Source organism: Rhea americana, unplaced genomic scaffold (genome assembly GCF_003343005.1).
Source record: "Rhea americana isolate MKP2758 unplaced genomic scaffold, rheAme1 scaffold_5, whole genome shotgun sequence".
Lineage (NCBI taxonomy): Eukaryota > Metazoa > Chordata > Aves > Rheiformes > Rheidae > Rhea > Rhea americana.
In genome coordinates, this window is record NW_028186645.1 from 11425173 (window position 1) to 11452875 (window position 27703).

The window sequence follows — 27703 nt, forward strand, 5'->3', positions numbered from 1 at the left end:
AAGAAACTGGTGTAGCTGTTAAAAATAACAAGATGCTTGTTACTACAGTAACAGGCACTGTGTAAGTGTTTTCTATGTATTAGCTACTAGATGTACAAGCTACTAAATGATTTAACCCTGGCTCAGTTTTCCCACACTGTAGAAGCGTATCTGAATCTCTTGATAAGCTTGAGGTTGAAGCTGCAGAGAAGACATTTGGTTTTAGATCAAGATTACTTATTGGAAGGTAACTTTCAGGAAATGGGTATTAAACCGTTATTTCATTCTGTCCATCTTGCCTTGTGGTTTCAAATAAGGAATGCCTAGCAAGTATCCTAAATGTGTGCATAATTTTAATATAGTTAAAACTAGCTGCTATATGGTGATCTGAAGTGCTGAAATTTAGTGATAGAATTTCTTACATGATTTGTTGCGGTCATTCTTGTGTTGGATTCCTCAAGCTGAAAAGCTCAGTGGTCTTTAGAAATGAAGCTAACCTAGCTATCTTTTTTTAAATACTGTTGGTATTTCTCTAAATTAGTGTGTGTTCATGTGCAGTTGTCATTGCCATTTTCAAGGTYTATTTCATCTAGGCTGCTGTCCTTCTGGCCACTACTGACTCTGAAGGACTCTTCATCCTTTATTCATACTGTAGGATACAGCTGTTTATCCCATGACTGTTCCAGGTCCTTTCTAGTCGCATGTCTCCTGGGAGCTGAACTTGTTCAGCTTCACATCTTGCTCAGTAGAYGGTTATCTCCTTGTTTCAGTTATACCACCAAACTCCTATTATATCAATCACTCAGTTTCACTTACCAGACTTAGCATTCTTCTTGATTTTTGTTACGCTTTTACAACTTAAAGGTAATCCTTATCACTTCCGTGTTGTAACCAAAGGTTACACTTTGTTAGACACAAGGTTAGACTTCAAATAGTGGAAAGATGACTACTTAATCAAGAGTCTTTCTGGGATCTGACTTCCAAGATTAGCCCTTGCACTGAAAGTACCTGCAGCTGTTTCCTTACAGTAACATTAGACTCTTCAAAACATGAAATCAATGAAATGCTGTGTCTGTGGTTTGTCACTCCAGAGATGACTTGTCTCTGGTAAGATGCTTGACTTGCATGAAGATGAAAAATCTGCTGCACAATGTCTTCAGAAAGTCAGCAGAGTTGCATAAGCTTCTGGCATGCAGTATTTGTGCAGGTAGTCTTTAGTTAGCTAATTGTAGCACACTTATTCCATGTGCAATGCACCGATGTCTATTAGTTTAGATTCCCTTTCTGTAAGTAAAACAGATCTTTAACCTATCAACTGCTGTAGGACATTACATACCCCTAAGTCTCAGAATGGGTTGGGAGGGGGGAGAGCAGGAGAACAGGGGAGAGTTTTAAATGTAGTTGGTAGTAGCTTTTATGCTTAACTACTCATTTAGATTTTTGACCTTTTATTTAGGTGAATGCTGCAGCAGGAAAGAAGAATACATCATCTTTCTAACTTCATTTTTAGTTTATGTGAATGAGGTAGTATGAGATCCCTGATGGATAGGAACAGTCATATTTCAGCTGTGATAGTTTCTGAGGCTTTTGAGATGCCAGTGCAAACTTAGTTTTAAAGTAGGTGACATTACTACTGAAGATATGAGAACTAAGAAAATCAGAAACAACTATGCACAACAGAAACTGTCATAATAAATTTTTCTGATGGCTTTCCCTCCCATTTTCACCTTCACTTTTTGCTTTATAATAGCCCTAATAGCCAAATAACCCTTCTTTACTATTTCTTCTTTCACATCTAGAATCTAACCAAAGATGTCATAGCCCATTCAGATGAGTTAAACAGGGACAGAGCTCTTGACCATTAGCTTAGAGAAAATTATGTCCTGGTCTAATTTGTCACAGTTTGCRTAGAGAAATCTCCATTCAAAGGTTTGAATATGCTGATCAGACAAAATGAATTGCAGTCTTCTACAAAGAACAAAGTTTAAGTATGACGGAGTTGGATGGTGCTAATGTGACTTTCTGGTCACTGTGGAAGCCCTTTATGTTAAAGGTGATTTGGTGACTTAAACCATAGCTTCCACAGGTCATTTTTACTTGGTGCCTGCCTTTCTAACATTTGGTTGAACTGGAACTACTCAAACTCTAAGGCAAACTAGAGAACTGATTTTTGTTAAAATATTCCTCATGCCTTTTCCAGTGTTGGATGCAGTTGTGTTGATCTAATTTTAGGAGGAAGAGGATCAACTGTGAAACTTCTGATTCTTCTTGGCAATTGTAACAGGCTCTTCTGAATTACGTTAGTAAACTTGGAACAAGAGAATATTTTAGAACAAAAGTACAATATTTAAAGCTCAACTTTATTTTTTTGAAAATTGCTTATGGGAWATCTATTTAATGACTTCTAACATCTCTTATAGATGAAGAGGGAAATCAAGATGAGTCGCTGGAATCAAAGGTGAGGACATAAGTTCCTAGTCATTTTGGTTTTCATGTGGAGTGAGAGCAAGGATTTGAAATCTGAGACTGAATCCATTTTTAAACTGTTTAACCTGTAGCTCTCACTGCTACATTAGTGGTGTTCTGTGCAACAGAAGAATTAGTTTCAACTCTTTGAGAAATATTCTTCAAGTGACTAAAAGTCAGTGGGAACTGACAGATACCTCAGCAATATACTTTTGATATTGCTGCTCAAACTTAGTATGTTCACTAAGCATATCTTTAAAAAAATAGTCCTTTTTACCAACTGCTGCTGTTTGGTTCCTAATCCTTTGAGTTATAGTGTGACTGCTTTCTTTTAGACTTTATCTGCAGAGGATCAGGTAAAGGACCATTCAACAGGAACTCGGGTAGTAGCAGGTCAGATTTTCCTTGAGTCAGGGAAATCAGACTCTCAATCTGAGGATGAAGAAAACTTTCATGATCAAGAGGAGGAAAAAGAGAATTCACTGGAAGAATTGAACTCTGTGGAAATGTCAAACCTGTTAAATAAGGATTTGGAAGAAGCAGAARTACAGAATGCAGGTAATTCTTCGCTGGCTTTTCAGCAAGTGGCAAGAAAGATGCATCTGAGTAACTTTGGCATATAGGTGAACTTGAGTAGTTAGTTTGTACATATTTAATAACTAGTGTCTTAACCATTCTAGAATGGAGTGGTAATTATTCTTATTTTTAATCACAAAATAATGTTATAAAGAATTTTTAAATATACTGTAATTRAAGTCTCAGTGGTCATTTTAGATGCATTATAAAGTATTTTTTGTAACTTGCTGCTTCRATCACCTTGGAAAGTTTTAACTATCAAATGGAAAAAGCATTACTTTTTTCAAATGGGACTCAAGTACACAGACTATCTTGTGTGTATATATAGTAAACGTAGAAGGAGAAATTGTCTTAATGTTTCAGCCTGCTGGTTGTATGCCTAGAGAGTCAGTTGATGGAGGAACAAACTTAGATACAAAGAGAAGCTTACTAGCAGTGCATTTAGGAGCCTTAGGGCAATACTTAGATTGCATGTAAACTCTTAAGTTTTCAAATAAAAGTAAAACCTTATGTCCTTGCACAGAAATTCCCCAGGAAAGCCTAATAGAACTTTTCGTATTAGTATTAAAAATATAAAGTTAATTTGAGCATTATTTTTATTATTCACTAACTGAAAGTCAAATAGTGGTTACAGTTGAGTACCCTCGTCTATGCACCAAAGAGTTATTTCTTTTTACCTGTCCATGTAAAGTAAACCTTCAATTTCAACATGAATTATATTTTTCATTAAGATTGCTAGTTATCTACTAAATGTAAAATGTCCAAAGAAAGCAGGGGTAAGAAAGCTCTTGATTATACACAAGTTCCATTTCTTTTCTAACAAGAACTCTTCTATTAATGCAGAACTAATACAGTTAGTTTAAAAATTTGCTATCAGATTTAAATATTGCTGTAGATAAGTGTGGCATACAGGAAAATACTATATAAAATCCTTAAAGTAGCTCGCTGTCCCCCATCCCTAGAAAGTGAGGTCAACACCATGCTTATTTAATCTGTTCAGTCTACCTCAGAAGCAAATTTCAAGATACTTGAAGGGTGTGAGCAAATGTCTCTTCCTCGGTACTGCTTCCAACTGAGATTAACTTCACCTGTCAAAAATACTGCACGTGACTTTCCAAAACCATAAGCGTTCAAACGTCTTGAATCTGCTATAAAGTAATAAACACTGTGGATGAAAGGATTGCTGTTTTTTTTTTTTTTCTAGAATGTGATTTTGAGGGGGAAGGGTGCTGAGGGRTGGGTAGGGAATGATACTGCTAAAAAGCAGCATTGCTGCAAGCTTTGTTACTCAGCAGGGCAAGAAACTACCTCAGATGCAAATGTCTCTCTTGAATGAGCTACTGGAAACAGGGTTGCATTAAGGGAAATTAAAACCTTTTTCTAAATACTACTTGGGTTCTTTGGTGATAAGCTTACATTAAAAAAAATCAAATTTCCACTTACTTTGCAGGTTATTGAGCAGAAGTGATTTTTTTTTCTTTAGTACCTTAAAATTAGTACAGTTAAGGAGTTAAGGCTTTCTGTGTGTTTTTTTTTTAAGAAGTCTTTCATCCTGCTGTTAAGTCGACTCTCTTCCAGTCAATGAGGATTTTTGTGTGTAAAGAAACTATTTTTTAGTGTTTATTTTAGTGTTTTTTAGTGTTTATCTTGCTCTTAATTTATGGGTTTTCTTTATCAGTCTGGAGCTTGATTGCTACTGCTTTTGCTGAAAACTGCCCACTAGTTTGCACAAAGCTGGTAATTCCTGCTGCATTCATTTTCCTGTTTGGGGAAAATTTTCAGCAGTATAGTTCTTAAATCTGCATTTGAGTATCCTCCAACTTCAATTATTAAATGAGATGAGGATATATACGAACAACATGATAGAAAACTATATACTTGATATAGGTATAGCAGGGCAGGTAAATCCCTATTTGTGCACACAATTTGTGACAAAAGTAATTCATTGTTTGAATTAATAATATCACCTAGTTTGATGTATTTAACATTCCTTAAGGACACAACAAAATAACTGTAGTCAGCAATTTATTCTGTAATAGCACTATTTTGTTGTTTAGGAATTAGTATTTGTAGTTGCATGTGGAGGGAGAAAAAGCATTATAGCTGAATTTAGAGTTAAAAAAGGCAAGTGAGAGGACTTCAGAGGAATATTTTGTAAAGTTTTACTGAGAGTTTGCGGTTAACTCTCATACAGAGCATTGTCTAAATTCTYCCACTACAAGAGACAAGGAGCTAGTCAATACAGGTAAACTCCAAGTTCTCAGTAGTATTAGTATCCTGGACTTGGAGTTTGTTCAAATAACAGTGATAAGAGATCTCARCTGTAGTTATGTGTACCCTTAGTATGACTTTGTGCATTGCCTTATGTTTAACAGTTGTCTAAAACTGTTCCAGACTAAYTGCATCTAGTAAGTTTCCAGAAAATTACTTCTTCCTTATGTATTAAGAGCTTAATTAACTGAGGAGGAGAATATCTGCCAAGGAATCAAGTTCAGAAGAGCAGTTTGTAAGCAAGCTTAACTAGTCCTGAAGGTCTTTTCTTATACAGCAGATTGACACTTAACCGCATTCAAGAGACACAAAAAAGCACTCACTACTGTCACACAATTTCAAAATCAGTATGATCGATAAACCTTGCAAGTATAGTTTCTAGGGGGAAAAAATAGCTTTTTAATCACAAGAATTTTGAACTTTAGCTTGAAAAAACGTTATCAATCAAGCGATGCAATGGCTTCACAAATGTCTTCAAATAAAGCTGAAAGCAACTGTTGGATATAGCATAATTAGTGAAAGACCTTTAAAAAAGCTGATGGATTTTTTTTTCAAAAAAAAAAATGAAGGTAATCCCGTTACCTTTCAAAAAAGTATAGTTAAATATCATTGCAGTATTGGAAATGTTCAAATCAAGCAGTTTAATTTGTTGTTTCTCCTGCATCAGAACTTGATCTTCCTAAATATAACCTAAATATATTGCTGAAGTGAAATAGTTTTCAATATAAGTGTATGCAGCAATATAAAATTACTTGACTTGTAGTGATTTCAGTCAATTTTCCTTATGTTATGCATCCTAATAATATACTCCTTGCTGGTGTTCAAGTACTTTCAATAGCACATTTGTCAATGTGAGTGGTTCTGTTACATGATTGCATTTGGGGATAAAAAGAGTTCATGAATGTAAGTGTACTTGGTGGGTAGCCTTTTGCATGTGAAAAGGAGTGTAGATTAGAGAAAGAAAGGAAGGGCAGTTTATCTTGATAGTCAGTAAAAATATAACTGATATCTGCCTTTTCCAATATAACCAAAAGTATTTCCTTTGCTTAGAATTAAGGAATATAAGAAGCTTCATATCTGTTTCATTTTCTACTTAAAAATAAGAATTATGTTTATTTTTCTAAGCAGTACTTTAAAAATGCCTTTTCAGTTTCATAAATTCAGAAAATTTACTGAAATAYAGTTGAAATGCAGGTCTTAGAAATTGAAAGATCAGCATATCATTTCTTTCTTGTATATAGTGGTTGGATTTAATTTGTGAATTAAAGGAAAGCAGTCTTATTTCTGGGTATATATTTTCAGTTTTGACAGCTATCGGAGGCACTGCAGACGGTGAACCTTGCCACTTCCCTTTTTTGTTTCTGGAGAAGGAGTATGCAGAATGTACTGCAGATGGAAGGGAAGATGGCAGGCTTTGGTGTGCAACAACCTATGATTACAAGAAGGATCAAAAGTGGGGCTTCTGTGAAAGTAAGTAATTGCATGGCTTTGTACATGTCTAAGGAATGTTTACTTCAGTGTTTTCAGTCCTCTTAATGCTCTTTTTTCAGAGTTTAGAAGTCTAGTTATGTATTAAGCATCACTTTATGCTATGGCATGCAAGTAACTACAAAAACAAAGTTCTCATGATGAAAATAATGGAAAAGATTAGAATATAATGCAGATGTCACAATTGTGGAAATCTTGCAATAGAGGTATCTATTAAATTCTTCCTTTCTGAGTCTGTAGGAATATAGGAATTTAACAGTGTTTCCCACTATATTCACTTGTTACACACATGTAACCCTTTTTTAGTAAGTATCTTGCTGAAGGAGTTATTCCTTYCTTCCTATTTGCTGAAAGAGACAGCAAACTTGCATGAGAGAGATCAAATGAGAAGAAATTGTCTAAAAAGATATCCAACAGCTGTTTTGGACAACTTTTTTGCTGTCACTAGTGCTGTTTATTGCTCTTTAAAATGTTCTTCTAGCAATATTTTGTGCTTATATTTGCCCAATAGGAATTTTGAGAGAATGTCCTAAAGCTGTGTAATTGAAGCTCTTAATGTACTTTTTCAGCTGAAGAGCAGTCTAATAAGAGAAGACAGATGCAAGAAGCTGAGGATGTTTATCAGACTGGAATGAAAATCCTTAATGAGAGCAGTAAAAAGGCTCAAAAGAAAGAGTAAGTCTATTGCTTCCATCCCCAGAAGAGAATGAAGACATGGTGTGTCACTTTGGCTTAACTAAAAGCTAACTTAAATGAGATGAATTTTTTAGTTTTTTTGTGATGTTTCTGGAACTTAGCATCAAGTAATATAGTGACAGYGCTGAAAATAGTTTTTAAAGTCAGAAGACAAATTCATGCTTGCTTTCCTCTGAATGAACAAAAAAATTGTATAAAATTGATTCCAAGAGTTCCAACAGTATGTTGTGTGGCTCCAAATGTTGACTTAATACAAACTGGTGCAGTTATCTAGCTGTGATGTATATGTAGCAGCTGCCCAGAAAAAAACTAGAAATGTGGTACAAGGTAATTGACATATCAATGTCACTGTTTTTCTCAAGTCCTTTTACAAATATTTCTTAAATTCCTGTTCTCATTCTGCTTCAAAGTTTRAGTGAGAGAAATTAGTGTTTCTTATCCTGTTTTGGTTTTGTTCCTGTTTTCTGATATTCTCAGTCACCATAAAAATTAATATTAAACTTGCTCCAAATAGTTGTCGTTACAACTGTAGTAATTAGTGTTGGATGAGGTAGCAGGATAATGCTTGGAAGAAGAAACCAAAAAGGATAGAAAGAATGAAGAATTCTATTCATTCTGGTCTGTTTACTTTCTACTCTATAGTATCTCCAGTTATTGATTAAATAATTGTCAGCTTACAATTGTAAATTAACAGTTAACACWGTTAACTGATTATGTTACTATACCTATGTTAAATTTGTCAGTGGGGATAAGGAAGCATTTTCTTACCTTTTGTATCAGTGAAACAAGCACAGCTAGAGGTTATCTGTTATACCTTGGGAAAGATGAAGGGAACCACTGTCAGAACTCAGATTAGTATTTGTATACRGTGGTCTAGGATCTTTTAAGAAGTTTTAAGTCTAAGTTCTCAAATACCTTATGCTTTCTTAGAAGACAAAAACATATGAGCAAGCAGATTTGCTTTAACCTACTCTAAACAGAGGGATAAAGAAAACAAGTCTGAGAATAGAAAGCAACAGTGGTGAAAAAATGCTTTCCAAGGTCCCTGAGAAATCAAGCTTAAAGAATACTTAACAGTACTGTGTTACAATGTGTAAGGTCACAATTTCTGAAATTGCTGTTGAAGCTGACAAGAGTAAAACTAGGTAAAAACTTTAAGTTTTATACAGGAGAAAGCATATTGCTTTCTGTAATAGTGAACATGAAACTACTTTGCCTCTAGGTGAATCCTATGAACTATTGAATAGCATAGATATTTCACATCTGGAACAAATGACTGTTGGTATGTGGCAGATATGTAGAACATAGCTGTTAAAACACAGGAGCAGAACACCTTCCCAATATATTTAGTTTGAGTGGAATCTGCTTCTTTGGTTAAAGGTGACTAGCAAATTTTTTTTCCTTTAAGAGCATATCAGTATCTTCTGAAAGCGGCTGACATGAATCATACMAAGGCAATGGAGAAAGTGTCGTATGCTTTGTTGTTTGGGGATTACCTGAAGCAAAACATCCAGTCATCAAAGGAACTATTTGAAAAACTAACAGAAGAAGGCTCTCCTAAAGGACAAATGGTATGTATGTCCTTAAGTTCTACATAAGCCTGTCTTCAGATGGGTCAATCTATAGATTATTGCTTTGAGAACGCTAAATGCAAGAACTTGCCTTTATTTTTTGGCTGTATCTGCTCTTTGGTTAAATATGACAGTGGGCAGACTGCTTATTAATTTTGTTTGCGAACGTAATGTAAAACATTTGATTCAAATGTTTTTAGTTACTAATGCTTGCTTGAACATTCCTACACCTGACTACGCATTGGCTTTTTATTTCTTAATTGCATCATTTCCTTGATTTGGTTCACAGATGGTCCACTAGATGTTGTGCTAGCTTTTTGAGGGTGCAGGAACAAATAGCAAAAACTGGGTAGAGGAACTATCTAGGTTTGTGTACTAAGCAAATACATGTGGAAACACAGGATAAATTGCACATAAATGGGAACAGTTGTTTTCTTTGAGTCTTAAGTGTTAAACTACTGGTAATATAGTTTAGTAGTTTTGTCACTTGATTTYTTGTCTATTGTATAATGAACTAGATTGGATGTATAAATCAAAACCAGATAAATACAGGTGACTCCAGCCAACAAATCCTCTCAATTTCTGCATTACATCTTCTGTGGTTTGTGTGGGATTTCAGATACTTTTCATCTATAATTGTATCTAAGGTAGAGAAATATTCAAGTTTATTACCCAGGAAATGATAAACTCCTAGGGAATCCTGGCATTTCYTCAGTGGAATGAAACTCCTTTTGTCCATGTCTTTGAACATTATAAAATTGTTCATATGTAATTTCACATGTGAGTATTTGATACCTCAGGATCTACGTATATATTGTCTAGCTCTATTATTATTTATTTATTATTACTTATTGTTTTGAAAGTGTCAGCTTTTGTAGGAGTTATCTATCTTCCTTTAATTCTTTGATTTCCACGTCTCATGCTATTCCTTGTTTAATGTTGGAGTGCTGATTTTCATTAGAAAGCAGAAATATGTGCTTTCAATAGAGCTCAAAAAAGACTTCTAMTTTTATTGGTCTAAAATTCATTGCTGTTTGTATGAGGTCTCCTTTTGCACTTTCAAAATTGCCTAGAATAGCCTTAGGACATTGAGCATTTTAAATGTTTTTATATATACTGTATCTTCTGTTCTAGTTTCCCTTTTGAGCCATACAGCTGTAACAGTTGGTATAGGTAGAGCAGTATTTATGTAAATATTAAAAATAAATATAACTTTTTGGGGAAAAAAAATCAGCCAAACAGTTCTTGGAACTCTAACTACTTACATTTATGGTCATAAATGCAACTAACTTGCAGCAGAGCAGCCCATGCAAAAGGGTGAATTCATAGAATATGTTAGGCAGTAAATAGAACAGTAAAACTGCTCTAGAGAAGGTTGTGGTCCTTGTGTTCTTACACTGGCAYGTGAGGTAAAGAAGATGCATACATGACCTGACAGATGTTGCTTATCTTCACTTGAGGTGTATTTAAGGTGGATTATTTTTAATGGTYGGAACTGCTGGATCTGCGGATCCAACAGGAAAGTAGTTGGTTCATCCTCTTGTTCAGTTTACTTAAACTGAATTCTGGCAAGGCATGCTTATAGTAGTGTCCTACACAATGAATAATATAGGTACTTCATAGTCTAAAAAGGACAGAGAAGGACATAGATACAGAAGTTACCAAAGCGGAGTTTGAGCTTTTAGCTGTTATATGACTTTTTTTATACATWTGTATTCTAGACAAAATCCTGAGTTTTTCAAAGGATGTGCTAACATTTTTTTTTTTTTCCCCCCTCCCCTAGGCTCTTGGATTTCTTTATGCGTCTGGTCTAGGAGTTAATTCTAGTCAAGCTAAGGTAACTTACAAGTCTTTTGTATGTGCTCTCATATTTTATCATGTAGGCAAATGTTAAATAACTAATGGTTTTGTTTTAAGGCCCTGGTCTATTACACTTTYGGAGCTTTAGGAGGAAATCTGATAGCACATATGATCTTGGTAAGTAACATTTCATAGTGAATTTCAGTCTTATGCACAGAACTTTTCTCCTCTTAAACTTTTAACATAAGATTTGAAGTCCAATGATTTTATTCATATGAATACACTTTCAAAAGTTTAGACCAATGTGTGTGTAATGGGTGAGTGATAGTATCTTTCCTGTTGTTCATTGTTAACTTAAGGAGAAGTCTGCTCACTTAGCTGCGTATAAACATGGACTTAAATGGRCTAAACTTCTATTTCTTTTGACTCTAAAGCAGAAGAATCAGACTTCCAGTTGTTAGAGGCTAAGAACTGAAATCTTTATTGAAGATTCAGTTTTATTTGATATTGAGATTTAAGACAAAGTGCGACAGGTATAAGTAGAAGGGCCTTTAGCTTTTTGCCCATAAGTATCAGTCTGTTCATTTGCTTTTGCCTGAGTAATGTGAGGTATACAGGCTTTTGTTAAAGGGTAATGACTAGTTGCTTTTAATGCAGATAAAATGTCCTTGTGGCCTTCATTTTGTCTGTCTTATCAAATCTTGCTCAAGTCATGTTACTGTGTAAAACAGTTTGTAGCCTGACAGGTAATATGTTAGAACACCAGGTAGTTCCATATTTTTATACTTTCTTTCTAGGGTTACCGGTATTGGGCTGGGATAGGAGTCCTTCAAAGTTGTGAATCTGCTCTCACTCACTACCGGCTTGTAGCTAATCATGGTAAAATGTTTTACTACACTTGTGTTCTTGAATTATGTAGGAATAAACAAACTTCTGCTATTAAACAGTTCAGCTGTCTGGTGCTGAATCATATGTTAATTTTTAGTGCATTTATTTTTTTTAATTCCTTTAATTCTTAAAGATTACCAGAGTAATTCATGCTCTGTGAGCAACAGTTGGAAGCTCTGTAGAGATTTGTTTACTAAGTTGTRGTGTAATACTTGTATTGAACAAAGCTGCCTGAAACTTTCCCTCATCTGTTCTGCAGTTGCTAGTGACATTTCTTTGACTGGTGGCACAGTGGTTCAGCGAATTCGCTTAGCAGATGAAGTAGAAAATCCAGGAATGGCAAGTGGAATGCTAGAAGAAGACTTAATTCAATATTACCAGTTTTTAGCAGAGAAAGGAGATGTACAAGCACAGGTAATAACAAGTCAACCTGATGGAGTGGGAAAGTCTTCAGGAATTACAGAAACAGCTTTATGAAATATCTAAAGACCTCTATAGTGTTAGTTTTCTCTTCCTCTTAAAACAGACTACTAGATCTAGTCAAATATTTCCTTTTTCTCTTTTTTTAAGAGAAGGGACTTGTATTTTACTGGGTTTTAAGTAGAACCTGGAGAGGAAAATAATTTTTTTTTTTTTGTGGCAAATAAGTGCAAAAAGTTATGACTTTCATATTTTGGGAAAGAGCATATTGGCATTTGTTAGAAACAAGCCAGAGGAGCATACTAGTTTAAGGGTAGATTTGGATATTGTGGTGGAAGCCTTGACCAAAGAAACTGACTCTGACAGGGGACCTCAGTTTCTCATTGCTTGTTTTAGCTGTCTTCTGTATGCTGCAAGTAGGACCTCTTGAACACTGCCATAGGCAAATTGTCACAATTCAGTTTGGTCAGATATGATTCAAGAACTGAGTAGGCAGGATACAATTGAACAAACATTTTTTATACCTAAAACAGTCGCTAGTTCATCTGAGATGAATTTCTATTTAGCTTTAGACTCCTATTAAAGAGAGAATTATAATATCACTATTGAAGCAAATCTGCGCCTTCAAACTTTGTGGCTTCTTTGACTCTGATATGGTCTGTCCTTGTGGATGTAAATTATTCACTGATATCTGTATTTCTAGAAAATTAACTCCCCAGGGAAAAGTGATTTTCAATTTCAATTTAATTTTTAGGTTGGCCTTGGACAGCTGCACTTACATGGAGGACGAGGAGTAGAGCAAAATCACCAGGTACCCTTTCTGTATATCACTGACTCATGTTCCACTTGCAGGAGCAGTGGGAGAGGCATTTGAAGGCTCATAGCGAAGACCACAATGATGTGGAGTTATGTTTAAGAAGGACAGGAGTGTATTTGGTATTTCTCAATAGTTTCCTTAAGTACACATATATCTGTACTTTTCTGATTAGTACACGGAACAGACATGCAGTGCTATGGATATTAAGTAATTAAGTAATCATAAAAAATAAAATTTTTGCTGATGTAGGCCAACTTAGCTACTGTTAAAGAAGTTACATTAGTTAATCTTTTCTTAAAGTCTGTTAAAAAAAAAAAAAAAAAAAGAGGTTGAGTGGTCCTGAGGTTTATTTTAGACTAAGCTAGCAAACAGGAATGATTTAATGACTTATCACCTTAAAATACCGGAAATGACTGTTGTATAAGGGTTCAGAGATACTAAGTTGTCAGGTTGACTGTATCCAAGCTCCATGTAAAATCYAAATAGAAACTTCTAGATGTCTATTTTTCTGTACAGAGTTTTGAGGAGCAACAAGAAAGCAAGTTTCACCTGTGCAGCTTGTGCAGGTTACCAGCTATACTTTTTGGAATACTGACAAGAGAGATTACTGCTCACTATTAAGWTTATATGTGGGGAACTCCGTGTTACATACCTTAAATTGAGTGAGGTTGATAACTCTTATCTATTCYAAGCAGAATGTGGTAGTTTGGCAAACTACTCATCTCTGTTCTATTTGCAAGAAAAGGTACTGAAATCGTATGTCAAGGATGCTAAAATACATGTTTTCTTCCTTACAGCGAGCATTTGAATACTTCAATCAAGCAGCTAATGCTGGAAACTCTCATGCCATGGCCTTTCTAGGAAAGGTAAGATAAGAACACTCCAAAGTAAGGAAATTGCCTATATTTTAGTAGAAAATAATAATTTTCTACTTTTTGATCTCAACAGATCTTGAACTTGAATGGTAAAAGAGCTTGGTTTTGCTAGTGGTTTACATTGTCTTGCAAGATCTGAGCATCATAATCTATCATACTTCTACTTACTCCTGTCCCTTAGGAGGATTTGTTTTGAAACTGTATCTGCAYTAGATTTAAAGAAATGAAATGATTAAGTATCTTAATACACTGTTTCTATGGTAGAGTTCAAAATTCAGATTTGGCCACCACACATTTCCATGCAATGTATGAGGAAAACTAGGTTTCTCAGTTTTACCTAGTGGGAAATGGTAAGTGCAGGAAGAAGCAGGAAACCCAAATTCTTACCCTATCTAAAAAGATACAGCATCTGAATCAGTTGCCAGTAGTTCTGCATCTACTCTAGTTCAAAACCAGAATCTGTCTGCAAGATGGACCATTGTATCAGTTTTCTTGTCTTAGAAAAAACAGGGCATAAATCTGTTACTGGCAAACTGCTATTTGAGATGTCACTGTTTTCCTGAAAGGTATTTAGGCTACTTGCCTGAGAGCTGGATTGTAGACTATCTCATCATGTGGGGAATCAAATCTTTAAGTTTGAGTACCCTCTAAGATTAAGCTGTGGTAAGGAGCAGCTCCTAGGRCGTCTTTTTGATACTGTCACTGCACTAGGGGAAGCACAATTCATATATTTAGAGCATGAGAGAAAAGCTTGGTGTGCTGGTTACCATGAGAAACTGCAGGTTCCTGCTTTCTGTACTGCTTGCRTATTTTGTACCTAGTAAGTGTGGAATTATGTTAGAAACAGGGTCCAGTATCCATTTCTTGCTTTGTTTTCAAAAARGTTTTGAAACTAATGTAGTCTGTCTTCCACTGATATCATGAGACTGTCTGCCTGGTTGTGTTCTTTACTGCACATGGTACAAACTGAACAAATGTGAAGGATGTCATCCAACCTTTTTAATTTTATGGGCAGATCATTCTCCACTGCAAAGGTAAACCGTCCAAATCTGAAGTTTATAGCATAGAGACATGTTTCCTGCTTCTGGACAAATTCTATAATTATTATCTACTAGAATAAGATTAGGGCTAGTAGTATAATAGATTTCCTGATACGTGAAGTTAAAGTACTTCATGACCTCTACCCTAAATTGACTTACCCAGTTAATAATGCCTACCTTTTTCAGATGTACTCAGAAGGAAGTGATGTTGTGCCTCAGAGCAACGAAACAGCACTTCAGTACTTCAAGAAAGCTGCTGATATGGTATGATTATCCATAAACTAGAAATACTTACAGCATTTGTGCTGAAATAGTTATTTAGCTCAGGTTTGCTACAAATTCCTGTTTGTGGGCTTTGCACACGCACCTACTCCTAACTGGTAGACCASGTTAGCACATATTTAAATCCTGTTTGTGTAAAATGTCTGAAATTGCCTCCAGTTGTGATCATAGTGCTTCAYGAAACTACATAACAAAGTCTAACTAATGAGTGTTGGTATAAGTATGAAATACTGTCCACTTAAATTTCCTCTGCAATTTYGTTAATTTTCATTACTCCTAAATTGCCCTGCCGTGGTGATATAAGATGCACTGATACTGTATTTGGTTCTACGTTAGTCAGGAAGTAGAAAATGTTTTTGTTCTTGTACCTTTTGTCTAACTGGAGTATTCATTCTTGAGGTGTTATCCATCCCTTCTTCCACCTTTCCCCTATGGTAGCATTTGTAGAATTAAAGCATAAGTAACCCTCAAAAGTTTTTGAAGGGACTGTTGTAAGAAAATGCTATCTTCGTGCTTTCTGCATTCCACAGTTAGATTGCTGTGCCCTGAGTAGGGATCTCTCCATTTGCTGACTTTGTTCAGCAAAGTTTTCTGGTATGTACCATTGCCTACCTTGGTACTGAAGGGATACCATTGTGTTTACTGTTGTGGAGGCACTGATCACTAATGCAGCCTGCAGGACAGCCTCATCTGCCCTGAATTTAAGGTAGATGCTCAGAGCTTYCTTAGTCATTTTGGGAGCTTCTGTAACATCCAGAACATATCAATCTTGGGAAAACTGAAGACAAAATAAGTATTAATGCCTCCACCTTTCCAGACTTTACACCCTATGCAACATTTTGAAAATGCATAGTAATAACTACTATTGTATGCTTCTTTCTCTTTAAAATCAACTGTAGTTAATGAATAAGAACTAYGAATTTCTCTTTTCTGCCTAAATAACTATTACTTAATAGGAGCAATGATACAAAACAATTCTATCTTAATTTTTTTTAGTGATGTTAAAGAGGTACTGTAATATTGGAAACACAGCTATGGGTTTTGCCTTTCCAGAAATGTTCTCCTGTGTTTTCAGGGTAATCCAGTTGGACAGAGTGGATTAGGAATGGCTTACCTATATGGAAGAGGGGTTCCAGTGGTAAGCTTTTGATAGTCATTTTTCTAATCACAGGTGATTGTGTAACTTGTCAACAAATGCCCTCTTTGGAGGGAAGTACTGTAGGCGAGTTATTTGAGAAGACTTCTGCTACATTTGAAAGCATGAAACATACTGAGTTCCTTCTAACATTCTTGAAAATGTTGCTGAAACTATTAAAGTGAATTCTYTGCAATGGGTTTAAACTTAGCTTTAAATTTCTTGTGAAGTAAGACAAATATGTACTGCTCCAATTTTTCGTCTTCCAGTACAACAAGGAAATTGGAAGAATGCTTGGAAACTTAGTTCATTCGCCCTGTTTTTCCCCACATGAAGAGTCTTTATCAAATGCTTTGTATTTATCTATGCAAATAGTTATTCAAAAAGTTGGATTAACTCAAAGTTATGAAATTAAGTTTTAGCTTTTCCTTAAAATGGAACAGGGCATCGTTTGGTTAAGCGTAACAAGTCATAGCAATGCTGTATGTGGATGCCAGCTTTCAGATAGGCCACAATGATATTAGCATTTCCTAGGTCTATAGCTGCTTCATTTTCTGCTTCTGAACTAAAACCTGGTGTATTTTCACAATAGAACATCTTKCTATAATTATTCTATAATACAGAAGGTCTGTCCACACATGTTCTTGTAATACCCCACAATTTAAGTAAAGAAAGGCTCTAATGATTGGACCTAATATTCCTACAGAACTATGAGCTAGCACTGAAGTATTTCCAGAAGGCTGCAGAACAGGGATGGGTTGATGGACAACTTCAACTAGGTTCCATGTATTACAGTAAGTGGTATCAAAACTATTGCTTACCAGGACTTTATAAACATCTGCCCTTCACTAACTGTTCACTAGGTGGCATTAGAAGAGTAGACATACTTTACTTGACTACATGTAAAGTGATGTTACTGTATTCCTTTTTGTTTTTTTCCYAATATTTAGATAATATTACCTTTTATTAATATTTTTTAAAGAATAAGTACCTCCTGTATTTCACACAGCTCTTTTTTTAGGAGGGTTGAATAGCATTGACATTCTTTCTTTTAGATGGTATTGGAGTCAAGAGGGATTATAAACAAGCTTTGAAATACTTTAATTTGGCCTCCCAGGGTGGCCACATCCTGGCTTTTTACAATCTGGCTCAGATGCATGCTACTGGCACTGGAGTGATGCGATCCTGTCATACTGCTGTTGAGGTAAGGGTTCTTATAAAGGTCAAATAAATGTTAGCTTCCAGAGGCTGGATAAAATATCAACTTATATAAACCTATTTTTTAGCAAAAATCCATTGGTCACTGTGGAATCAAGGTTATTTTAAGTGAAATATAAGAAATAATATCAAACACATTTGTATTTCATGAGGAAATACTTTAGGTTCTATGGTACTCTGATATAGCAAGCTAGTGATTTTGTTTGCAAAACTTGAARGAAAATCAAAGTAATATAAAGCAAATTATCATATTTAGAGTACTGAATTCTTCATTTAGACAGTTTCAAGCATAACACTTAAACTGACAAATAGTAAGCTTCTGAAAAGCTAATGTTTAGTATGGTTCTGAGTGAGCATCTGAATCTTGTTGTGGAATTCCAAGAACTGGATTTATGACGGTAAAAGCAATTGAGTCTTACAAATGCATTTTGAAAAAAGACGTGAGAACCTATATAGGAAAGCGGCAGTTATAMCACTATAGTTTGTCTTGGACACTTCTGAAAGCATCTGTTCTGCAAATTTTGCTGAGCTGCTAACCAGTATAGAAATTGTTAGTTTCTAGCAGTTTTATATTCAACAAACTTATAAGCCTTTCCTTGTAAAGACGGTGCTTCTTGGCTGTCAGAAGGCATTGTGAGGAAGGTGGTCTTGTTTTTATTGTTGGTGCAGCTGTATCCATGAAGAATTTCTAACATATGACATATATTGCTTTTGCTTAGGAAGTTGCCGTAAGCACTGAGGTTCTCTATCTATCCTTCCCTTTGAAATGTTAAGTACCTTGAACAGCTATTAAAGGTGCTTTTGCAAAATCTAAATTTCTGAACTTATGACAACCATTCTTGTGTGTTTTTCCTCTGCAGTTGTTTAAGAATGTATGTGAGCGAGGACGTTGGTCTGAAAGACTTATGACTGCCTACAATAGCTATAAAGATGGTGATTCAAATTCTGCTGTGGTTCAGTATCTTCTTTTGGCAGAACAAGGCTATGAAGTTGCGCAAAGCAATGCTGCTTTCATACTTGATCAGAGTAAGGACTCTAGTATCAAAATACTTAAATAGCTTAATATCAGTATTTAAGTAGCTTTTGTAAGCTAGTACTTTTAAGTGAGAYTTGTGTCCCTTTTCCTGTTCTTTACACTGTGAAGCAGTGAGTTTTGTCTTTACCTTTAAGGATAACATTCTGACTTWAAAGATAGTATATATTTAAATTCTCATTTCTGGGAAATGTGGAATAATGAGAGAATGTGTTAGATGTCTGCACAGTGGTTTCRCTTCCCAGACTTTCTAAAGAGTTTTTACATTTTTATTTTAAATCACAAAAGTAGGRAATAATATTAGTTTTACTTTTGTTCTTTGCTATGTGCACAGGCTTCTCTTTCATTTATTCTGTATTTTGTCATTGCTTTTCTCAGTACTTCTTTTTTTCCACTTGTTCTACATTTGAAACAGATCCAGATAGTTGGTTCTGTTAGACTTGGAAAAGCTTCTCATTCTCTTTCACTGAAACTAAGCAGCTAGATTTAAGATTTGTTAAAGTTCAGGATCATGGGGAAACAATGGAAGTACAAATAATAAAACTTTTCCAGAAACTAAAAAACCAATATTTTAGGTTGTCTGGCTCTCTGATTTAATGCCCTAAGGCACTAAGCTTTGTATCTTTAATATGAAAATCAAATACTGGTGTCTAATAGGCTAATCTAGTATCTTAGTTTCTAACTAATGTTTTTCAAAGGTGCTTTAGTGACTCTTATTTAAACAAGCTATAGCAGTGACATCACTTTGAGGTCGTTCCTGCAGAAAATTTAGCATCTTCTCTGGCTTCAGGTTTCAGTTGTCATTACTGTAATATRTCTCCACTGGAGATTATTTTAAAATTATTACAGCTTACAACACAAACAAGTAAAACAAGTTCTGTTCTGAAGTAGCTGTAACACTGCTGTATAAAGCATACAGTCTGTMCTGTTAAGAATTTTAAGCCTCTTTTTTTGACTAGTCTGGCTTTCTAGACRGCCAGACCAGAGTGTGTACAATTAGTACTTATGTCTGGGTGGACCTTTGTCAGACTGATCTTTATGCTCTTGAGATTCTGTGAGAATTGCATCTTCTGGTATTCCTCAGTGCTTCAGAATCTCCTGGAGTAGAAAAGGGTGAGAAAATTGTAAGATTAAATGAATTCTTAAAGAAGACTAACTTAAGATTTATTTATGATCTATTATTTTTTTCACAAATAAAATACTGAAAAATCTAACCCCTATAAAGAAGACTATATACTACTCAACCCTCTGTTAATAAGTACTTTTAACTCAAAATAATCAGGAGGTTCAATTTGTTACATCATACTTAATTTCTGATCTGCTATAAGGAACAGTTTAAACATGTTTTTCTATGCAGTAAGACTAGTAACATGTTAGCATTTTTGTATGAATGACTTTAAGATTTTAAAGTGCAGAGAGGTTTGTGCGCTCAAGCATGGGACAGACATTGCTTGCTAGTGCAGTTTTCTGAAGAAAACTAGTTGAGGGATGTTTTTTCATTTTAAGTGTTAATGATTGCCCACACTTACAAGTTACTAGACTGTATATGGAGACTGTAGAGGAACTTAAGTGTAAATGCTTTCTGGAGCTCTGTAACAAGGTAAACATCTACAAAACAGTGTTTCTTGGTGCTCTTTGAAGTGGTAAATATAGTYGTTCAGGTTTTGCAGGTGAAAATTAAAGACCTTTGTCAGAAGGTTAAAGTCCTTGCTGAAGATAACATACTGAATCTACAGAAGGAGCTATACTGCTTGTCGTAGAACTTGTAAGGTGAAAATATGTCTGTAAACCACTTGCACCTTTGTGATCAAGGTACTGAACTGGCCACCAGTCTAAATCCTAGCAAAGTAACAGCCAGTGTAAAAACTGCTCTAAATTACTCAGTCTAGAAATGTTTTGGGGGAAGGTGTGCAGTGATGTGATTGGCCCACATTGGGCTATGAACAGCCAGAGACAGAAAAGACATAAATGAAGGGTTTGTTAGTTGCAGATAGGCTGAATTTTGTTTCTGCTGTAGCACAGATTATTTAAGTTTTAATTCATTTTAGCAGATTGTAAATACAAACAGATTTTAATGATGTGGCCTTCTTGTAACTTCTGTGTACATACTGTGTTCATTAATTGAATTCTTTTCTTCTCTAGAAGAAGCTAGCATAGTAGGAGAAAATGAAACCTATCCTCGAGCCTTGCTTCACTGGAATAGAGCAGCTTCTCAAGGTAGGTATCCTGTCTGATGCTAACTAGGCTGGAGTGTACCCAGTAATAGATACTATSTATTTCTTGTTACTAATATTGTAGGTTTGTTTTCTCTTGGAATAAGATTTAGTCTCACAGAACAGTATACTTATCTTGTATCCAGCTGACATGAAGTTCAGCTAAGCAGAGTCTGCTCTTATCCTTGAGCAGCATGCGAGCAAGTTTTCACACTGCAAACTAGATAAAATATTTTAAGTGACCTGTTCCACATCTACCTGTCCTTGCCTTGTTCATAGTCTCCTTCATTGTGGATAGTAATTACAGTAATTACACACAAATACATACTCTGCAGTCTTCAAGTTTTCATAAACTAATGTCTATATTCCAATTAAGTTATTTTTAGTAGAGCCACTAATGTTTAATTGTTTATGAAACAAAGAGGAAGAAGTTTGTTTTTCAGCATTAGTTACRTTCTGCATAGGTTAGTTCCCATTCRTCTTTCTATTGGTAATTATCATGTCATTGCAGTATACTTGCAATCTTGAGGCTCTGAAGAATAAAAGGAAGCACAAGTGTGTAGATCTGGTGTATATATGTTGTATATATACTCTTGCTATTCTATAGGGAATTATAGAATAGTATTGAACAGTAGGATGAATGTATACTGAAACTGACTTTTCTAAGAACAGATTCACTCTGAAAAATGGCTGTAAATACCCTTTGTGATTTTGGTTCCTGTGATCAATTAAGAGATACAATTTCCCACTCAAAGCAAGCAAAGCTCAGTGATCAAGAATGCAGCCTTGATGTGCAGTGAAACAGAGCTTATGCATTAGTTAAGCTTAGGCATATGACCCTATCAAAAAATAAGCAAAGCTAAACTTCATCGTTAAACATCTGTGTGAAGTCTAAATTTCACACAGGTGCATGCATCTACATTAATGTCTGTCTATTAGCTATTTATTGAGCAAGTGTATCATGCAAAGGAGCCTAAAGATTTGCACAAAAGTCTGTAGAACAGTCTTGTCTTTCCAAAATGTAAAGGATGATTAAGTATTCCAAAGTAGGAATGCTGCAGAGATTGCTGGGTTGTGACCCTTCTCTTTATCACTTTGGTGGAAAAAACAATTAGTTTTTGGTTATATAAACTGTTTCTGGAAAAGCTGTTTACATGAGGGAGGAAAAAGGAACTGGTCRGTGCAAACTGGAAAGGAATACTTTTTTCAAAAGTGCTTAAAAYATTTTTCCTGTGAAATTAAAGAYTTTGCCATCTGTGTGTGTGTGKGGGGGGGTGTTTTTCTGTTGTGTGGTTTTTGTTTTTGATGTTTCTTGATTTATAGGATATACTGTTGCAAGAATTAAACTTGGAGATTACCACTTTTATGGTTTTGGCACTGATGTTGATTATGAAACTGCATTTATTCACTATCGACTGGCATCAGAGCAGCAGCACAGTGCCCAGGCGATGTTTAATCTAGGTTACATGCATGAGAAGGGGCTGGGCATCAAGCAGGTGAGTAAGCGGTAAACTGATGGTGTAGTTCCCTGAAATAAAAGGGCATTTGCTAATGCTAGACAAAGGCCTTAACCAGTATTGAACTTTGGGTACTTGTAAATGCTTAACTAAAATTAACATCTCTCTGTGTGTTCTCCAGGAACAGATGGATAAGTATATCTACTTTACACTTAGGTATATTAGAAAATGAAGCATAGGGAAAAAATTAATTGTCTAGAATTGTGAAGACTGGCAAAAAAAAAAAACAGTCTTAAAATATCCTTGAATGGTACCCTCAAGGCTCTGAAGTGTAACAGAATGAATGCAGATCAATTCCACAGTCAAAGTGTTTTAGCACAAGATTATTCTTCTCTGAAACTTGTTTTCTACATTGTGATGTTTTGAAAACATCTTAGCTCTGTGCATCTTCAAGTGATAAACCAGACACACTAATGCCAATGTGATTGTTAGCTATGGTTTTTCAAATCAGGCTAGTCTGTAATTTGCTTTACAAACTACATTCTCTAAAACAAGGCAGTTTTAAGTTTAAGTTTTAAACTTATTGTTTATTACTTGTGAAGAATTAAGATTTGTAGAATCCTGTAAACCCTGCATATCATACTATTGTAGATATTAACGTCATTTGTACTTGYGTGCTAATTTTGAGCAGCCTATATTGTATTAATGATTAATCCATACAATTAATGAATGAGTTTAGTAATATCTTTTGGGTTGCCTGGCACTGTAAGGAACAGTTTCATTTTCTTTCTTTTAATGAGTTTCAACACCTGGTTTTGTGTAGGTACACATCACCTTATTGATCTATTGAAAGACCATTCTTGGTAAAAACTCAGAACAGTATATGGCAGGTCTTAGGTCTATATTGTTACTGTGGCAGCAGCAATCAACATTTGAAAACTGCTTAATGACCTAGMTGCAGAGATGGTAGTATAGTATGCAAGCAGAATTATTTCTTAGCCTATCTTCAAATTATATTTAGAACTGGTTATGAGATGTCATCAAAAGACTGCCAAGGCTTGTCCACATGTCAGACTACCACCTTCTCTTGCTCTTCCATGTGGGCACTAATGATACCAAGGGCAATTGGAAACCATGAAACAKGATATCAGAGCTGTGGGGATGGTGGTCAAGGGTCTGGGAGCCTAGGTGATCATCTCCTCAATCCTGCCAGTAAGGCACAAGGATAGGAGAAGGTGTAGACTGATTTTCCAAGTTAACTGGCKGTACCACTGGTGTTGGCAAGTTTGACAAGTTGGCAAGAAACCAGTTTTGATTTCTATAACTATGGGACCCTGTTTGAAGATAAACAACTGATAGGGAGAGATGGGATCCACCTGAAGYGAGGCACATATCTTTGCCAACAAGTTGACCACTCTGGTAAAGAGGGCYTTAAACTAGGAAGGATGGGATAAAGGGAGAGATATGTTGACAGGGTAGTCAACAAAACACAGCTGAAGTAGGGAGGCCTTCAGTGGGTCCATACAGCTAGGGAAGTGCAGATGAGACATGGCTATGGGGGACCMTCTTACCCCCTTCCTGGGAAACCTGTATGCACAGCTGCCTCTCTGAAATCTCTGTATGCCAATGCATGCAGCACAGGGAAAAAWCAGGAGGAACTGGAGATGTGTGTGTGGTAGCAGGGCCATGATCTCATTGCAATCACAGAGACATGGTTGAGATACTCACATGATTGGAATGCTGTCATGGATGACTATGTGCTTTATAGTAAAGATAGGCCAGGAAGGTGAGGTAGTAGAGTTGCTCTTTATGCGAGACACCAACTGGAACGTATCAAGCCCTGCCTAGGGGTAAAAGAGGAGCCAGTCGAGACCTTATGGGAAAAGATTAAAGAGCAGGCTAACGTAAGTGACACTGTTGTGGGTGTCTACTGCAGGCCACCTGATCAGGAGGAGGAAGTAGATGAGGCCTTCCATAGAGAGCTGGAAGTAGCCTCATGATCACAGGCCCTAGTTCTCCTGGGGGACTTGAACTGCCCTGAGATCTGTTGGAAGGACAACACAGCTGGACATAAACAGTTCAGGAGGCTCCTGCAGAGCATTGATACTTTTTTGACACAGGAGGTTGAGGAGCAAATAATGAGGAGTGTCCTACTGGACTTTGTCCTAACCAAAAAGGAGGACTGGTTGGATATGTGAAGGTTAAGGGCAGTCTTGGTTGCAGAGACCATAAGATGGTGGAGTTCAGGATCCCACATGGAGGAAGCAAGGCAATAAATAGGATCACAACCCTGGACTTCAGGAGAGTGGACTTTGGCCTCYTCAGGGGGCTGCTTGGAAGAATCCCATTGGCTAGGACCCTAGAAAGAAGAGGTGTCCAAGACAGCTGGCTATTATTTGAGCATCACTTCCTCCAAGCTCAAGAGCAGTGCATCCCTATGACTAAGAAGTCCAGCAAAGGGGGCAGGATATCTTCATGAATGAGCAAAGAGCCCCTGGAAAAACTCAGAAGAAGAAAGTACAGAGAATGTGGAAGAGGGGACAGGCCACGTGGGAGGATTATAAGAACGTGTTCAGAGTATGCAGGGATGCGATGAGGAAGGCTAATGCCCATTTGGAACTAAGTCTTTCAAGGGATGTCAAGGACAATAAGAAGGGCTTCTTCAAATATATCAGTAGCAAAAGGAAGACTGCGAAAATGTGGGCCCAGTACTGAATGGGGTGGGTGCCCTGGTGTTGAAGGAAGAGGTGATGGAACAGCTCGTTCTGGATGTCATCTCCAAGCATATGGAGGAAAAGGAGGTGATCAGGAATAGTCAGCATGGATTCACCAAGGGGAAATCCTGCTTAACCAGTCTGATAGCCTTCTATGATGGAATGACTGGCTGGGGAGATGAGGGGAGAGCAGTGGACATTGTGTACCTTGACTTCAGCAAGGCTTTGGACACTGTCTCCCACAACATCCTCCTAGGTAAGCTCAGGAAGTGCAGGCTAGGTGAGTGGACAGTGAAGTGGACTGAGAATTGACTGAAAGGCAGAGCTCAGAGGGTTGTCATCAGTGGTGCGGAGTCTAGTTGGAGGCCTGTGRCTCCAGGGCTCAGTACTGGGTCCCATCCTGTTCAACTTCATCAGTGACCTGGATGAAGGGACAGTGCCTCTCCAGCAAGTTTGCTGATGATACCAAACTAGGAGGAGTGGCTGATACCCTAGAAGGCTGTGCTGCCATTCAGAGACCTGGACAGGCTGGAGAGTTGGGTGGAGAGGAACCTCATGAGGTTCAACAAGGGCAAGTGCAGGGTCCTACATCTAGGGAGAAATAACTCAGTATATATAATATGTATACCAGTACAGGTTGGGGGCTGACCTGCTGGAAAGCAGCTCTGCAGAGAAGGACCTGGGAGTACTGGTGGACAAGCTAACCATGAGCCAGCAATGTGTCCTTGTAGTCAAGAAAGCCAATGGTCTCCTGGGGTGCATTAGGAAGAGTGTTGCCAGCAGGTCGAGGGAGGTGATCCTGCCCCTCTACTCAGACTTGGTGAAGCCACATCTGGAGTCCTGCATCCAGTTCTGTGCTCTCCAGTGCAAGAGAGACATGGAGCTACTGGAGGGAGACYRGCATAGGGCTAAAAGGATGATCAGAGGACTGGAGCACCTGCCCAATGAGGAACAACTGCGAGAGCTGGGCCTGTTTAGCCTGGAGAAGAGAAGACTGAGGGGTCTTATCAATGTGTATAAGTACCTGAAGGGAGGGTGTCAAGAGGATGGGGCTAGACCCTTTTCAGTAGTGCCATGCGACAGGACAAGAGGCAATGGGCAGAAACTGAACTACAGGAAGTTCCACCTGAATGTGAGGSGGAATTTCTTCACTGTGAGAGTGATAGAGCACTGGAACAGGTTGCCCAGAGAGGCTGTGGAGTCATCCTCTCTGGAGATATTCAAAGTTCTCCTGGACATGACCCTGTGCAATGTGCTGTAGGTGACCCTGCTTGAGCAGGGAGGTTGGGCTTAAGTGATCTCCAGAGGTCCCTTCCAACCTCAACCATTCCGTGATTCTGTGAACTCTTTTCTTTCTAAAACTGTTTTCTCAAAGCTAGGAAACTTGCAGTTGAGTCTATACCTATTTCAAACTCCTAACTAAGAACAATTCAGCCATTTTTTTTTCTGAAAATGAGGCTGCAGCTTAAGATAATCGTACTGAAGCTGAGAGTTCTTTCTTAAAAATCTAACTTCCTACTTTTGAGCACGGACCACAAAAGTGTTCCTTTTGCTTCTGCCTTGGAAATAAGGCAACTTAGAATGAATAATAAATACTTGGAAAATGTTGTTACATCAYGGATTAACAGCCAAGAACTTGAGAAAAGTGTGTTCTGACACTGTCACTTGCACTGAGCATTCTTCAACCTGCGGTGGAGATGGCTGCACCCAGACATCTGAAATGAGTGCAGGGTGGCTTATATTCTCTCAGATGAGCAAAAGCAGCCTTGCTTTATCTAGYTGAATAATGCTTTCATATAAATCCCTTACAGAAGAAAGAGTTGGACTGTATTGGAAATGGACTCATTCAAGAGGCAGGCACTCAATGTCTAGGCAAGGAAATTCTGTGTATGAAACCAGTCTAGGAATTCTGGGTATGTCAGGTTTTTTTGCTGAGTCCAAAAAGACTAGGACTGCAAGTTGAGAGAGATTCTTACTGATGAGATAAGACTGAATTGAGACAATGAATTTACATTCTCTGGAAAAGACAAAGATTGAATTTTTGAGTGAAGCAAAAGAATATTTGACTTTCCTAGAATGGAAACTACTGTATTTTGGGCATCTCTGAAAATAACTGACAGTTGAAGCTTCATGAAGCAGATGTCTATAACTGAAGTCTGTTCTTCCACCAGAGGTTTGTGGAAGGGACATAGTGTATAGTACTGTAGTATCTAGCAGATTGGGAATTTACACTACTGAAGAACAGGTTGTGTGCTCTTCTGCTCTCCCTACCTCTGTCAGCATAATAAAATTGCAAGCAATCCAAAGTTAGAGAAAATGATCAATGAAATGCCTGCATGGCTTCAGTTCAGGTCACTGTTCATTCTGAATAATCCTGGACAACTGCAGTATTCCTCACTTTTGTCCCCATACAGCCTTTGCCTTATTCAATATTTACTTACTGAGTAAATGTTTTTTTTCTTGTTAGATAAAGGATTCCATRTCTTATAAAAACCACCTACGTATATTTAATACCAGTTCCATGCCAAACATTAAGCCCCTTCAGAAATTTCACACACATGAACTGTTAYAACTTGCTTTTCATTGATTTATTATGCAGTCCAGCTCCTGAGTCAGCTGTTGAGAATGAATGTTGTTTGCATATATGAACAGCCTGTTCAAAATAATTTAACATCTTCATTGACTTCTAAGAGTTGGCATGATACTTCAGTGCTTCATGTGTATTAAGTTCATGAGTTTCGCTTCTCACTTATCTATCAAGAGA

The 27703-nt window shown here is 36.9% G+C and overlaps 1 protein-coding gene across 2 annotated transcripts in view; it reads left to right on the plus strand.

The window, feature by feature from the left end:
* Positions 1 to 27703, plus strand: part of SEL1L (SEL1L adaptor subunit of SYVN1 ubiquitin ligase) — a 38859-nt gene that overhangs the window by 4684 nt on the left and 6472 nt on the right. Inside the window, exons 2-19 of one of the 2 annotated variants that reach the window (XM_085317588.1) lie at positions 2400 to 2437; positions 2781 to 3003; positions 6595 to 6762; positions 7350 to 7455; positions 8885 to 9047; positions 10831 to 10884; positions 10965 to 11024; positions 11645 to 11726; positions 11995 to 12149; positions 12910 to 12966; positions 13770 to 13838; positions 15074 to 15151; positions 16245 to 16307; positions 17011 to 17098; positions 17360 to 17508; positions 18383 to 18548; positions 20701 to 20772; positions 22092 to 22264. In XM_085317588.1, coding sequence (XP_085173714.1) covers positions 2400 to 2437; positions 2781 to 3003; positions 6595 to 6762; positions 7350 to 7455; positions 8885 to 9047; positions 10831 to 10884; positions 10965 to 11024; positions 11645 to 11726; positions 11995 to 12149; positions 12910 to 12966; positions 13770 to 13838; positions 15074 to 15151; positions 16245 to 16307; positions 17011 to 17098; positions 17360 to 17508; positions 18383 to 18548; positions 20701 to 20772; positions 22092 to 22264 — 1964 coding nt within the window. Of the gene's footprint in view, positions 1 to 2399; positions 2438 to 2780; positions 3004 to 6594; positions 6763 to 7349; positions 7456 to 8884; positions 9048 to 10830; positions 10885 to 10964; positions 11025 to 11644; positions 11727 to 11994; positions 12150 to 12909; positions 12967 to 13769; positions 13839 to 15073; positions 15152 to 16244; positions 16308 to 17010; positions 17099 to 17359; positions 17509 to 18382; positions 18549 to 20697; positions 20773 to 22091; positions 22265 to 27703 lie in introns of both variants that reach the window. The other variant, XM_085317587.1, reaches the window with a different exon arrangement.